The sequence below is a fragment of the Lepisma saccharinum genome, chromosome 5 (genome assembly GCF_977018435.1).
Source record: "Lepisma saccharinum chromosome 5, izLepSacc3.1, whole genome shotgun sequence".
Lineage (NCBI taxonomy): Eukaryota > Metazoa > Arthropoda > Insecta > Zygentoma > Lepismatidae > Lepisma > Lepisma saccharinum.
In genome coordinates this window covers 67,938,082-67,954,567 of record NC_139233.1, presented here as the reverse complement: position 1 = coordinate 67,954,567, position 16,486 = coordinate 67,938,082, and the positions used below count along the sequence as shown (strand labels likewise).

The 16,486-nt window shown below is 35.2% G+C and overlaps 1 protein-coding gene and 1 pseudogene across 2 annotated transcripts in view; one reads left to right on the top strand and one right to left on the bottom strand.

Annotated features, from left to right (window-relative positions):
• Positions 1–16,486, top strand: part of LOC145987860 (uncharacterized) — a 116,589-nt gene that overhangs the window by 64,302 nt on the left and 35,801 nt on the right. For both annotated transcript variants that reach the window (XM_083122618.1, XM_083122617.1), the window contains 4 exons: positions 1,183–1,375; positions 12,752–12,815; positions 15,392–15,535; positions 16,331–16,431. In XM_083122618.1, coding sequence (XP_082978744.1) covers positions 1,183–1,375; positions 12,752–12,815; positions 15,392–15,535; positions 16,331–16,431 — 502 coding nt within the window. The remainder of the gene's footprint in view (positions 1–1,182; positions 1,376–12,751; positions 12,816–15,391; positions 15,536–16,330; positions 16,432–16,486) is intronic.
• LOC145987558 (26S proteasome non-ATPase regulatory subunit 11 pseudogene) lies at positions 7,503–9,050 on the bottom strand (annotated as a pseudogene).

Here is a 16,486-nt window from a genome sequence, read left to right as displayed (position 1 = left end):
AGTTTTCAAGTATTGATATTGGTGAGAATCAGTAAGATTGTTTGGTAGTGGTATCGACTGTGCAAATCTGTTATTTTTTATGAACGTACCAGAGGCGTGCATGTAACCGGTATTACCACCAGTAACAGCAAAATGTGAGGAATTAAAAAGTTTTCAATAAAATAACAACATTGTTAAATATGTTAACCAACAGCATTGCCATCAAGTATATATTGCAGAGGCTATTTTTTCTTCAGCCGACAGAAGCAAAGAGGGAGGCCGTTTCTGCTACCCTGAAGAGGTAACCAAAGAAGAGGGTGCCAATGCAAGAGAAGAGCAGGGAAAGACTTTGGGGCAAAGTGTGCTATGGTGTTAATCATATGCTTGTTAAGGGGCCCTGTTATCATTCAGGCTTGCTGGAAACAGGCCAGTGTTGCCCCATTACATTGGCAGAAAAGAGCTAAATCCCACCTAAAATGGGGATACTATTTCTCTGAAGCAACTAGAGCTAGACTGCAAAGCCAAGGCTGGATTTAACTACAACAGACCAGTTAGGTAATAGACAAAAAGATAGTTCCTTGGTATGATTCGTGATTTGGACAAACCTTCCTCCAAAAAACGAAGTTGGCAATGGTAGTACGTACAGCTGGAGTTCCCTTGCACAATTTGACTGTTGCTGGAAAAGTGGAATTCTGTTGTCTGCTCAGTGTACAAATATCAAACTACTTCTTCTTCCCCTTGACACCTCAATTGCAAAGAAAAGGAGATGATGAACAGACAAGCTTCGACCACTATATTAATTGGATTTTCGCGGTAACTGTTTCGTGAGTGTTTGTGGCTAAATCACTGAACGACTTGCAAAAAAAGAACTAAATAAAACAAAAATCTAGATCGAAGGCATGATTTTTTTGGGTGGGAATGGAGATGATAACGTCTAACGGACATAATTGTCGTACTGATCGCCAGTAACACTTTTGAAAAAGTTACACCACACCACTGGAATATACCCTGGTTTTGTAAAATATATGTCTAGATATGAGGCAGAAACCTGTTGCAGCCACAATAATGTATAAAAAGTAAATGAACCATTCATGCTCTTTGTGGAACATTTACTATTTTATATCAATACTGTATCAGTAGGGCAAAATTTTCATATTTCCATTCTTTATTACAATCATACTAATGTGGTGGTATGTGTTGTAGTCTCTTCAGCTCATGATTGCCCGCCTGGAGCATCTTGTTCGCCAGCAGAGAGAGCAAGGGGAACCGACACCGCCGGAAGACAGTAGCAGGCCAACCTCGGAGGGAGCTCAAAGAACGCCGAATGCTGCTAACCTGTGGGGCCTTCGAGATAGATCATCGGTGGCAAGAGATGACAACTCAGGAAGCGATAGTGGTGAGTTGAGACGTAAATATTTTGAAAAGTGAAGGTGAAAATTGTAGCTAAACCAGAGGTGGCAACCTAGTTATTGGCAATTCCATGTCGGTGCACTACCTCTGACAAGGAAGGATCAGTCCATGTGGTTGTAGCTAATATTTGAACAAGACCAGCTTAGTTGAGTTGTAGAACCCAAAAGAAAAGATGCTTGGCCCAATTTGTCATTCTATGGATCATAGGTGGTGAAAAGAGAGGGGAGGCATGTGCGTGGATATCAGGGGAAGAGAAGAAGAGATAGTGAACCACTTCTGTTAGTTATACAGGGTGGCACATATTGTATCTACCAACATCAGTTGGCAACCCTGTCGGAATGCAGGTGTGCATGCACAGAAGTCTGGCAATCAGTCTGCCATGGAATGTTGGTAGGTTGAGACACGAATTCTAGAGACCTCCGACCTGGAGACTTCTGTTTCCGCATGTTGCCATTAGCTTTCTATTGTCTGATCCATCAACTCATGTTTTGACACACTGGAATGGGTTGATGGCAACCCTCATTGGACTGTCATTTCCGTGCCTGCTGCATTTACTGAATGGATTTTTTTTTTCCGAACACCTGTTTGAAGAAGTTGTTATTGAAGAGGTTAACACACTTACGATTGATGGTTAGGCACTGATGTTGAGGAAATTGATGGTGATTTCTGTGATAATGCAACATTTAGAAATAGCCATTTCCAAAACAAGGTCCATCGTTGGTTTCATATTCAAGAAAGCGGTACTTCACCACAAAATCAGGAGAGAACAAAATTCCCTGAAGTGTACTTGGCTGATACATACAAAATCAGGAGCTATTATGCGTATCTGTCTATAATATTCAGCCTATGGCCTGATCAGTATGTAGACAGATTCCTTCCTTGTCACTGTTCAGAGACTATATTTCGAGGCTCATAGCTTCTATGCTTATTCTCCGTAGCAGCTGTAAGTTTAGTGTGATGTTTATTTTGATACTATCTATCCAAAACACTACATAGAAAATGAAATTGTGGGACAATACTTGGGGCTTCTTCATTGTGAGCTTACAAGCCAACCTCTGGTCTCCCCACAATTTTTCACAACTGAGATCTCTAATTAGACGTAAGCGAGTTACTAACTTTTTCCACGAAACTTACCTGTAGAGGTTCCATGAATTTTGGTGACCCCTGCCACCATCCACTTGGAACTTGTTGCTTCACTGCTGGGCTGGCTTCTGGTTCCTGTCGTTTCCCTGCATGCTGCTAGGAGCGCTACTGTAGCAAATGCATCTGCTTCAGGTGTTGGGTTTCAGTTGAAGTAGCGGGAGCCAAGTGTAACACGCCTGACCGCTGTCGATGTTCAGTTCATGTGGAAAGTGCAAAATTGCATGCGTCTCTGATTTTCGTGTCAATCAGCATGTGTGATGTGTGACTGACTGAAACTTTTTCGACCGTGTGCTTGTTGAACTTGAGGTGCTCTGCTAGTCTGCTAGTTGGTTGGGATTTTTTCGCATTTGGTAAGTGCTGTTGCATACATTCACTGCCAATGTAATGCAAATTGCACTCACACTGGGCATCATAAACTCCTGGGTTTTCAAGGGGTGAGAGGAAATATTGTTTGTGTTTGTTTAAGGCACTGACTATTTTGGTCACTGGTTTGTGTGCTAGTTTGTCGAACTGTTTCAGGGTCTTGGCAAGGCAGTTGGATGTGATATGATGATAAGGGAGTTTATTTCATTTTATTGTTGGTGATGGTTTGGTGTCGAACCTGCACCTCTGCTTTGCTGCACCATGTTGAAAGTTAATGTACCCATTCTTATCTCGTCCTGTGTCTGATTATAGTAACTCCTTCCCTTAGATCTTCTTCACCTGTGCAGTAAGAGAAGGCTCTTTTATAAAGTTAAGCCACTCATTGGCTTTCTGTTTTGGATGGATGATTGGAGAGAGCATGAATATACCGGTTCCCTGCCCTGGTTTTCTGTAGACTGCGGCGGTGAATTTGTTGTCCCTTTTGATGCAGTCTTGGTTTTTAAGTTCTATCGTAAAGTTGAACCGAGGGTGAATGTTGTCTAGATTTTCCATCAGTAAGATCTATTTCTTAGTCATAGATGGTGTCATCTGCATATCTGCCATATCTTGTGTACTGAGTTCTGGAGAGCGGAGGATGTCTTTCTTGGTTAACTGCATCACAATGTTGGCTATGGGTGCAGAAAGAGGATTGCCCATGGCCAATCCCTCTTTGTATGAAGTTGTCGTCTTCAAACTGAAAGTATTTGTGTCTGAGATAGATTTCTAATAACTGGATACCTCCGATACTTCCACTGGGGTGATTTTGTTGATGGTAATATAACGACTTTGTCAGTATAATTCAAACTCAGTATCAGCACAATAGGTAGCTATGGTGCTATATTGAAAAGGAAATTTAAATTTACATATACTGATAACTTTATAATTATTATATTGATAAAAAAAACTAGAAACAACAAAAATTACAATAGCATCATATTATGCATATGTTTACAAGAACATTTATAAGATATCAATGCTATACATAAAAAAAAATATACCTTTGTTATCTCCTTCCAGGATAAAGCAAGTCTTTGTATCTACAATTCTGAGCTTCAGTTTTCGAAATTCATCATCTGATCAAATCACCTCCAAACGTAGAACATATAAGTGTCACTCTATGCGACCTTCCTCAAAGCACTCATTTGAGGAACTCTAACATTTAGAAACCTGCCCGTTAAGGAAAATGAAAACAGATACCTATTCACTGCTTCCAATTCAACATGGCATCTATTATACATATCAGTGTCATTCCACAACTTTCGAATCTTTATAAGATTATATCACATTCAAAGTTCATTTGAGTCATAAAAGGCTTCTATATAACTTAAACATCCAAGTTATTATAACATTGCCCAGTTTAATGCTTTAAAAGCAACAATTATTGTACAAATATATCACCATTCCATATTGCTCAATCTGTACTTATCTTTTTTCCATCCAGAGATCCTCTAAAGTCCCAGACAACTAGTATTAGAGCAACTAGTTCAAGCCAGATTTTTTAGTATGAGTTATCTTCAATTGTTTTTGTTTTATAATTTTGTCCATAAGTGCTTAACAGCTTGAATGTTTGTGTAGTAAATGTACATATTTGCTCTGTTACAGCTATTTTACTATGTATATCACAATATACTTATCTAATGATTACAATTACCATTTTTTGAATGTTGATACAAAATACCAAGTATGACATCATATTATACATTGAACAATTTTAAAGAGTTGACCTTTGTATATAAACCTTGATGCCAATGCAAATGTACATAATTTCAATAAATTTAATTATAAATTTGAATGTATCATATCTTTCTTGTCTGAAAGAACACATATGATTTAAAATATTTGTTTTTCATTTTGTCAGTCAAAAATAACTGTTATGAATATGAATTCAACATATTGCACAATTTGATAATTTTGTCATTATATACAAATTGGCTTTTTTAAACATCATATTTAATAAAATTAGTTTAAATAATAATTTCAGACATTTAATTGCATTATATGAATAAATTTTGAGTAATCATATGACTAAATTATTATTAATATTGCACAAATGTGGAACTTTGGACTTAGCCTAACCATTTTCAAATGTAGTTATGACAATGTATTATTTTTATTGTCATACTGGCGCTCAACAAGGGACGAACCCACAACAGAATTGAGCACTACTGAGACTTTTAACATATAATAATTAATATAATGCCTCTATATTTACAATCTGTTTTCATGTTCAGCATTATAATCAATTGAGTATAACTGAATATTTGTTTTCCAAGAATACAACAAGAACTTGTTCATCATGAACCATTTTTACATAAACAATGTACCTACATAACATTATTATTTATTATCAACCCATGAAGCACCATTCAGAATTTCATTCTCAACCTGAGAGCATATTTTCTATCTTAATCTTTATTTAGCCAAAAAAATATATTAATTATAACTTTCTACATGTAGAGTAAGTAACTTCTGATCCAACTAATTTTCCCATTGGGAATTCATCCATTTATCTGGTAAGATCAGCTAACAAGACAAAAATCTAAGTCCCTGCATCAAGAAACAAACATCCTCAGATTTACGGAGTGCTGAATATAAGCTTTTTTACATCACAAATGAATTCATGCAAGAAATGTATAAATTATGATGTGCACACCAAAATTATAAATCATAAATAACTGTTGTTCCTGAATTTGCAGCGTCACGGCTCGAACTTACTATTCAGCCCTTTGTGAACACATTTTGGAGCCATAATGCATTCTAGCATTTTTAAAGGAAACAACTACTTAACTGAAGCTTGGATCAACACGTGAATCACTTTGCTCTTTGTCAAGTTCATTCCTATTTGAGCCTACGATTCAATTCTTGGAATCTTTGTGCTCTAGTAAATATTTTTCAAGCCAAAGCTAAATCTTAGCATTCAAAATTATTATGCACATGCCATCACATTATATTATACATTTTTTGCACTCCAAAATACAAATAACAAAGAATATTTGTTATATCAAATTTTTCCACCGTTCAATACAACTAAGGATCAAGAAATATGAATGAGGATCAATGTCGGATCATGAAGATCAACTTAAGGCAAACTTTACAGAGGAATACTTCACACCTGAACTAATGTTTCAAACTCAAGGAAAGAAGCACGAAAAGTGAGAAAATTTTTATATTAACAGCCGACAAAAGAAAAATTATGCACAAAGTATTGTGACTCACAGTAAGACCTTTAACCAACAGCCTAAGAGAAGAACTCAACCAACCAACTCTCATGGGTATGGTTGTGATATGAAGCAGTATCTTTTGTCCTTCAAAACAACAACATAAACAACGTGTTAGCATAATCAATTTCATGCCAAAATTAATATATGAATAATTAAAAAAGTAAAGAACTGAGGTCTTATGTACCACCCTTGACACTCAGTCAATAAGAAACTCCCAACCAACCAACCCTTAGAGTTACTCTACTCTGTGGATGGTAAGTATAGATTAAATTATCCTGCAACAATATTTCAGGATGTACATCAAATCAATCTTTGTTAAAATTAAAAATCTTTGAAAGTCAGATGGGTATACAATCATAATAAGTTGTCAGCTCACATGTGGTCAAATGTTAACACGTGTGCCCAAATTACCGCACCTTTATTGTTAACAGTGTATTCCAACAGAAGAATCAGGCTGCTGAACAAAGTGAATAAATATGCATGAACCCCTTTATTAATATTCAGTTACTTTACCTAGACAACAGGTTACCATCGGGTGTGAGTATTCTAACTACTCTCCCTACCAACACCGTGCAATCTGAGATAAACTATATTTAATTCCAAATTATTATATTGAACCTTTTAAGGCTTGACGATCCGAGACTTTTCTGTGTTTGGATGAAACCTGTCTTCGGTTTCTTCAACATCTCCTTTTAACACTTCGAAGTCGACATGTCTTTACTTCACATGATATCGGAAGCATGTGAACCTATCCTTAGGCCACTAAGTTATACTTTATGTTCACACAGAACAAAGTAAAGTGTAATTCTTTTCTTTAAACAAAGAATCTTTGATAATATTTTTCAACTTTAGGGTTTGCATATGTGATTGATTGATTTCAGCATTGAAACAGAACTATATTCATGACTCAACATGTCAAGCAATGTAACCACTGACCTTACTCCATCGACAATACCCAAATTAAAACATATACTGATACTGTCATAGTGAAAGTATTCAAGATAACTCTTCGTATCAGATGTTACATGTACACAATAAAGTTATTTTGCTAAATTGTATGTTTCAAATTCACATACTAATAAAACTATGTATGTTTCATAACATACTTTTTCCAAATATATGCAATCACATAAGAATGTTACAACACTCATAGTTCATATTACTGTAATTCTAAACTTAATCATAAATGATAAGCATTATAAGTACGTAACAATATTTACCGATCAAGTAATTTTCAGTCACATATCTGATATAATATAGTAAGACATGTCTGCACACTGCAACAATGCCTTTGAAAAGATACATTACAGGTAAGTAATCAAATGATTGAAATGCAAGTCTACGACATTACAACTTTGAAGTTAACTTTAACGTCATGACACCATCGTGACATCTTCTGCGTACATGAGTACAATGCATGATCAAGTATGCTATCATAGTCAAAGTACAAATATGTGAGGAGTAAGCATGGAATGCTTCTAGACTAAATTTTCTCCTCCATAATTTCAAACATCGCTGCCTGAATGTTCTTTTACGAACATGTTTAGGATGAGTTGTTACTTTTCTCCTTGCACCTGGGCAATTGGTGAAAACAGTGTTATTAATTTGTTTCAATTTAAGTTTGGTGCCTTTTCTAATTGTATCCTTCAACTGGACATTTGAAACACTTTGGGGAAACACCCCTTCACCTTGGTCTAGAACACTGTGAAACTTCTTGTCCAAAATCATTTGTGAAAGTTTCTTCTCTACTTGGTTTACAGGTATGTTAATGCATTTTGAAACATAATCCACCTGAACACGAGAATAAGGTTCGATGATATGACAAAGGTTTTGTTCTAACACTGTGTCATAAAGGCTGTCTAAATGTGCTCTAACAATTGGATCATTTTCCAGTTCTTCTTTAAACTTATCCACAGCCTCCTGAAAGTCTACCAGAGATCTCTTAAGACTTGCTTGAGCAACACACTTCATAGCTTCAATTGCACTTCCGGCATACTTCAGAGCCAGTTTCCCGCTTATGATATGTTGCACATCTTCTGGTGTGTTCAACATTATTTTAGACAGCAGCATGTACTTCAATGCAGTCAAAGCCTTTGAGCTTTCCACACTATCATAGCCTTCAAATGCTTCATAGAAGTAAGAGTATGCTATTTTGAAGTCTATCTCATCAGCAGCATGATGAATGCCTGACTGCATATCAAGCGATGCTTGTAGTTTTGGAGGGCAATATATTGAATTAGCTGTAGTCCGAGCTGAGGTAAGTGCTGCACGTGCTTTTGGAAGATTACTCAAGGCATGGTAAGTTTTACTTTCTAGAAGTTGAACCTCTAACAATAAATTCTTGTCTTCTAACTTATTCAGTTCTTTTAATAAGGTCGATCCTAAGTGAAGAGCTTCAGTAAACATTCCAGTGTCAAAATACGAAGCTATTAGGCAGGCTTCCAAATACTGCCAGAGGATAGTCTTTTTCTCTTGTTTTGCACTCTCAATGCACTCCTTGCACAACTGAACCTTACCGCCAATGCTGGCTTCCAGATCCAAGAACATGTCAACCAGAGCACGAACCAATTTTGCTGCCTTCGCCTTACTAATGGTGCAGAGGAAGGGTCTCGTCTGTTTAATAAGTTCAGCCAGTTCTTTTGCTTTGCCATCTTTCTTGTAAGTCTCTCCTAGTTTCAAGATACTTTGTTCTTTGACACGAATTGCATCTTCTTCACTTTCATCTCCCTGTTCTTGCAGAAGCCTGGACATATCATCTATTTCCTCCAACTTATCTGAGGTTGACATTGAATGGGCTCTTTGCACACATATAACTGCCGCCATTTTTGTCTTTTCACCCACCTCGAGTTCATCTTTGATCTCTTCTCTAAGCTCTGTACAAGTAGCTTTGATTTCATCTCTGAACACACTGACTTCTGAGATACTAGTTTTAATAATATCATTCATCTCTGTCAATTGAGCATTAGTCTTGTCCTGATTAGCTTTGAGATCCTCCTGATTAGCTTTGAGATACTCCTGATTAGCTTTGAGATCTGTTTGGCCATCCTTGATAGCATTGAGAGCAGCCATAACATCTGCCAAGCAGAAATCACCCTTTGGATCTGACATATTTAAAGGTAAAAACACCTAACCTCAGAAACCAGAACAAGAAGCAAAACAATACAAAGATTATTATAAGCTTGAACCTTTTCAACTAATCACCTGACGTCTCATAATCTTAAATATATAACGACTTTGTCAGTATAATTCAAACTCAGTATCAGCACAATAGGTAGCTATGGTGCTATATTGAAAAGGAAATTTAAATTTACATATACTGATAACTTTATAATTATTATATTGATAAAAAAAAACTAGAAACAACAAAAATTACAATAGCATCATATTATGCATATGTTTACAAGAACATTTATAAGATATCAATGCTATACATAAAAAAAAATATACCTTTGTTATCTCCTTCCAGGATAAAGCAAGTCTTTGTATCTACAATTCTGAGCTTCAGTTTTCGAAATTCATCATCTGATCAAATCACCTCCAAACGTAGAACATATAAGTGTCACTCTATGCGACCTTCCTCAAAGCACTCATTTGAGGAACTCTAACATTTAGAAACCTGCCCGTTAAGGAAAATGAAAACAGATACCTATTCACTGCTTCCAATTCAACATGGCATCTATTATACATATCAGTGTCATTCCACAACTTTCGAATCTTTATAAGATTATATCACATTCAAAGTTCATTTGAGTCATAAAAGGCTTCTATATAACTTAAACATCCAAGTTATTATAACATTGCCCAGTTTAATGCTTTAAAAGCAACAATTATTGTACAAATATATCACCATTCCATATTGCTCAATCTGTACTTATCTTTTTTCCATCCAGAGATCCTCTAAAGTCCCAGACAACTAGTATTAGAGCAACTAGTTCAAGCCAGATTTTTTAGTATGAGTTATCTTCAATTGTTTTTGTTTTATAATTTTGTCCATAAGTGCTTAACAGCTTGAATGTTTGTGTAGTAAATGTACATATTTGCTCTGTTACAGCTATTTTACTATGTATATCACAATATACTTATCTAATGATTACAATTACCATTTTTTGAATGTTGATACAAAATACCAAGTATGACATCATATTATACATTGAACAATTTTAAAGAGTTGACCTTTGTATATAAACCTTGATGCCAATGCAAATGTACATAATTTCAATAAATTTAATTATAAATTTGAATGTATCATATCTTTCTTGTCTGAAAGAACACATATGATTTAAAATATTTGTTTTTCATTTTGTCAGTCAAAAATAACTGTTATGAATATGAATTCAACATATTGCACAATTTGATAATTTTGTCATTATATACAAATTGGCTTTTTTAAACATCATATTTAATAAAATTAGTTTAAAAAATAATTTCAGACATTTAATTGCATTATATGAATAAATTTTGAGTAATCATATGACTAAATTATTATTAATATTGCACAAATGTGGAACTTTGGACTTAGCCTAACCATTTTCAAATGTAGTTATAACAATGTATTATTTTTATTGTCATAGTAAGCCATCTTTGATGTGAGGTGAGGAATCGGGGTGGAATTATATGTCAACTTTATCACTATATCAATGCTTGCAAGTTTAGCATGGTCAGCTTGTACTATGGAGGTCAATAGTTCTTTGGCATCTGTGCTGTTCGGAAAATGAATATTAGTTTCTGGTTGTGTGCTGAGATTTTCTTTTTTACAAGGTGGACCGTTTTTTTGATTGAGCCCTGCAATGATCAAGTGCATCAGAATTCCCTGTTTGTGAGTTTTTGAAATGCTAAGCTATGACGAGGGAGGGGTGGGGCTTGAGGAGGAGTTTACAGTCCTGTTGGTTGAAAATAAAAACTGCACGCTTCATTATACACTTGCACTGACACTTACACTGATCCCACCGACACGATAGCCCAGCTGTGCTCAATTTCCAAAGCCATTCCAAGAATGGCGGGAGAAGTGTGTACAGTCCAAAACAGACTACTTTGAAGGGGATTAGGGTTACAGGTGAGTAATTGTATTTTCCAGCCCAAAGGCGAGATACTTTTTTAATAGACCTCGTACATGTGAATTGTGTGTGAATTTTCTTCACCAACATGAAAAACGACCATGTATAATTAATTCAGCATGTAATTGTTAACATCTTTATGTCCTTTGTTTTCAGCTGCCTCCCTCTAACTTCATTGAGGGTTTATTCTATCACTGAGGCATCATTTAAGGGGCTTGTAACTTTCTTTGAGGTGATAAAAAAAATAACAAGTGTGTGTGTGGGGGGGGGGGGACAGTTTTTATATACTCTTTTCCATAATTAGCAATTTGTAACTTGGATATCTACAGGATAATTAGTTTATTCTGGTAAATCGCTTTTTGAAAGTTCGAAAATGGTAGTCATCATTAATACTTCACTGTTGTTTTGTTAGTTTTAGACAAATCAGGTGAGGTGCTTGCTAAATTTTGGATGTCAAGAAGGTAAGATGCCTAGGCTGGAGACTATCGTTGATCGTTATTTATTCATATAATGTTAATTGTTAGTTATCAACAGCAGAAAGATCCATAAATTATTTTCAAATTTTAAATAAGATAGACAATGAACCATGGTAATTATTTAGTGTAAAATTTTAATATGTATTATAACAATTGTTACTATTTTCACCTTTGAATTTTTGGAAAAATGACATTGAGATCCTGGAATTATATTTGAATTTTATCTGAGTTACAGAGCAGTCACCCAGGCACTCACAACTAACATGTGTGTTCGTTTGTATATATATTTGTGTGTGTATGGAACTTTTAACACATTGTAGATGAGGCTTAAGTAAACTTGTGTTTTCCATCACAAGAGATGTTGGTCGGACAGAAATGAAAGTGTGATTTTTAAAAGCCTGTAATTTTGTTCCATGTTCATGTTATTTTCACAGCATATCTAACAGTGTGTTATTAATTTTTCCATTATAATTGGTTGAATTATTTTATGGGTAAATATAATTTCAATTTCAAATGTACAAATTATGTATCTAATTGTGTGGTCCATACAGCAGTTACTTGACCTGAAAGGGGAATTAAGAGACTTGTTGAAATTGTCAATGAAAAAGATATGCCAATTACATGGTGACACTGAATGACGAATATGTTCAATTTGCAGAAGTGAAAAGAGATGTATTTGCAACGGTTGATGTATCAGTGCATGGGCATGTGTCTTTTACTAGGTATTGCACTGGAATTTTCTAAAAGTATGGGCAAATGTGTTTTGCAGTCATCAATTTGTGACCTTCATCAAGATTCTGTAACCATCAATCATCTTCGTAGTCAACATTCGGGAAAGTGACAGAAAAGCAATGTAGAATATGACAAAAACAAAAACTAAGCACACAAGCTTTATTTAGATTCATAACATTAGAACATTACATTTCTTACAAGAGCTTTTAATTTGTAAAATTGTCAAAAAAAAAAATGGAAAATGGCTGGGTACATGAGAAGGTTGGCTAAGTAAGAACATAATTTCATTGTCACCTGCACTTTGTTTATAAACCTATGATTTTTATTATTTCAGATAATGAAAGCTATGGTCAGCCCCTTCGGATGAGAATATCTCTTCAAGAAAGAATCAGACGCATGTATGTATAGACATGTACATTTCTAAATTTGCTATTTTTTTAAATACAGATAATAGAAAAATGATTCCTGTTTACAAACAATTTAGTCACTTCAGTAGCCAAGCACATCAGTTGGGAACTCATAATCTCACCACTAAGTATTCTTGGTTAGAATCTTGTCTTTGTGAAAAGTGTCACTTCATCAATTTTATCTAATTGTCTATCAATACCATTGTTGTGATGATTAGCTTCAAGTAGTAGAAACACAATGTAAAATAAGAAAAATACAATGCTTTTCATATTTTTTTACTACATGTACTATATGTTCAGAATGTAAATGCATTGTGGCTTTGACCAATTCTGAAAATAATCATCAGGACTGAGAAATTGGAACATGTAACAGGGTCATTCCACGTGAAATCACCCTGGGCAGGTTGCTTCATAGTCATGGATTTGCTTCCAATGTTTTTTACTGATTTAGGTATTGTTGAAGAGAAAGAGGACAGCCCTAACAGAAAATAACTTTGGGTAATTGTTTGATAGGGAGTTCCAGGTTTTACCACAAATGAAGATTGATACACAGTATAATCAATACATGTCAAACATAATATTAAAAAAATCAGAAAGATAATATTTTTCATAGTAAAAATATCACAGTTTTCAGTATTGGGTATATGAACCAATGTTTCCACTGACATACAGCTATATTTTTGACAAATGGCTCTAAAACACTCACAAATTACCACTAATATGAGTACATATAATAATGTTAGAATTGTTGAATAAGTGAGAGAAGCATTACTATGATGTTTATCCACTTTTAGTTCACATAAATTGTACTAAGACCAGAGTTTTTGTCCAGAATGCACATGGGTCAGTTCATATCGAATAGTCCAGCACTGGTTGCTTGACCATTTTTAAAATTTTCAATACTTTTGTTTTTCTAACCCCTATGCAGGAGTAGTTCAAAGCAGGCATTATTTTTCTAAAACTTGACTTTGTTTAAAAATGATGGCCATTTTTTGTTTCATGACTTCAGGTATTTTTGGCCTTTACAGAGAGTTACGATAATTATGATAACTCAGCTAAGAAAAATTATAGAAAGCTGTGGTAAACAACATTGTTTTCAGTACATTTCAAGCTCTATTTTATGTTCTGTGCCTTTTTCACCATCTCTAATGATAATGGGCTGATATTTAAGGCCAAAATTGAAGTGATTCAATCCCTAAAGATGAGTGATGTTAGCTCTCGAAAGCTCGGAAGCCTATCCGGAAATCACCTGGCTGATTGCCCGAGAAATCCTCTTCAGTATTCACCACCAGGAAAGCTTCAAGAATTATTTCACGAAAAGTATTGTTTTGTAAACTCTAATTAGTCACTGATTTCACTCTGTGAAAAAAAAATGAAACAAGTGAAAATAATAACTTCTTTGCAGAGTTCAGATAGTGAAACAGTAATGATAATCAGTCGCCTACATTTTCTACTTTATACAGTAGAATTTACAAACCATCGAAGTTAATTTGATTGTTTCATTACTGTGACGGATATTTTTTTTCTCACTCTTTCTCTTTCATATGGACTTAATTTTAAGACCACTTCAAATTTTTACATTCTACTGCATATGGAAATCTTTCTGGCACTAATTATTTAGACATCATCTTCAGGAAAGACAGCATGTGACTCTCCAAGAACTTGAAGTGGCAATTCATATGATTTGGTCTTAAAATGTTCACTTGCAATGTCATTATCAACCGAACATTTAATTTCTGGACAAGAGAAACAAGAGAAAGGAGAAAGTATGATGAAGTTCGTGGATGTAAAAATCGGTATGAGAGCTGAAAATCTTGTTCGGGAGGTTGTATTAACAAAAGTTATTAGCTCCTCATGAATATGTGCTCCATTGGTCGCAGAGAAGGTGTTCACCTCCCTGACAATGTATTGGCTAGTGTTATTGCATTGTAATCAAAGGGTCCATGGTTCGATTCCTAGTGGAAGTACATTGCACTGGTTTTGGATTTGCCATTAAACTATAGATCCAGTCTCGGTTAGCCTATCTGAGCATAAAGCAGACTTAAATTGTGTGAATGGTTAGTAGCAAAGTCGGTGCACAAGACATGCACATACATTCCACTTCTATATGAATCAGGTTTTCTCTCTCTCTCTCTCTCTCGCTCTCGCTCTCTCTCTCTCTCTCTCTTACATACTTTCCAATGTGGCAACTTCTCATAAAGTATTTGATGACTTCGTGAAATGTATTTGTGTGCCTTTCATGATTATAATCTGCTTGGTTTCTTGAAATATTATTTTGTTTATAAACATCCAAATGTGAGCAGATTCTCACGTTTTTGTTCACTCGAAACTGAATATGCTCCAGAAAGTTGAGTAGATGCTGAGTTTTTTTTCATATGACCCAATATCTCAACTAGTTTGTATCATTGGTTCCTTGTAAACAAAGGTAGAGACTACTGTTTACTTTCATGTACATGATTTTTTTTCTTTTTTAGAAATGAAAAGGAAAGTAATTTTGATTATTTTGCAAATATTGTTATTGGTGATAATTATGATTGTGAAAAGCTGAATGTTCACTCCCATTTTAGTGCCATAGAACGGGATGAATTAAACAATGGTTGGGTGCAGCAAGGATCATCTCGAAGGACTGGGCTATCACCACGTGGCTTGTCAGATGACCCGAACGACAGGGATTGGGAATGGACACGAGAAAACACCAGACTACGAGCTAGGTGAGATTATTATTTTAAACTATCATGAGAGAATTGGTCTTTGCTGAAAGGTTCATTGACCTCCTTAATAAATGTGTGTTTCAAGGTGACTGCAGTGTAAGAGAAGTTGCATATTTAGACATTTACTTTTTTAGAAAGTAGGGCATGAAGGTTATCCATAAAAATTACCACAAAATGGCAGAATTTTGCACTAAATTATCAGATATTTATCGATATATCGGATCGGTAAAATAATCGGTAATCTTACCGATACACCGATATGCCTATATCGGCCGATACCGATAGAGTACCAATGAATCTGTCCCATCCCTAGATTTTACTATTCTGGTTGACATGCGAATCTGAATATTTACATGCATTATTGACATTTGTAAATGAGAGCCACAGAGATCCAGTTAGTAGGGTACCTGAATGCCATACAGGATACCTAGGTTTGATTCAGGTGGAGAAATTTTCCAACAATGTACCTGCATAGACTGGTTCTCTTAGGTTCACCCAGCCTCTTAATAAATGCACACCTAGGGGTAGCCCCAGAGAATAAGATAGCCAGAGCATGGGCCTAACTCTTATCACCTCCACATTACCCCCATATGCCTTTATGACTTTTGCATTTTTATTAATATTTCTAGTATATAGGCATCATTCATCTCTGTTAATGCAGATACTTATCGAACACTTTGCACAAGGTTCCTTGCATGTTTCAAAATCGCAAACCATAATTTTTGATTACATAAATTGTTTCAGTGGAGATATCCATATTTGTCATGTAATGTATTGTTTTGTTCTCTCTTACAGGCAAGTTCTGGGTCTTATGGTGGACAGTTTGACCCAGTTTTTCGAGCAGCATGCACTCTCAAGCGAAACTCCACATGCAGTGTTGGATGAGCAAATTTACAGTAAGTTTCTATCTAATTAAAAGCTGCCCAAAGTCTGTAATTAAGAATACACTGT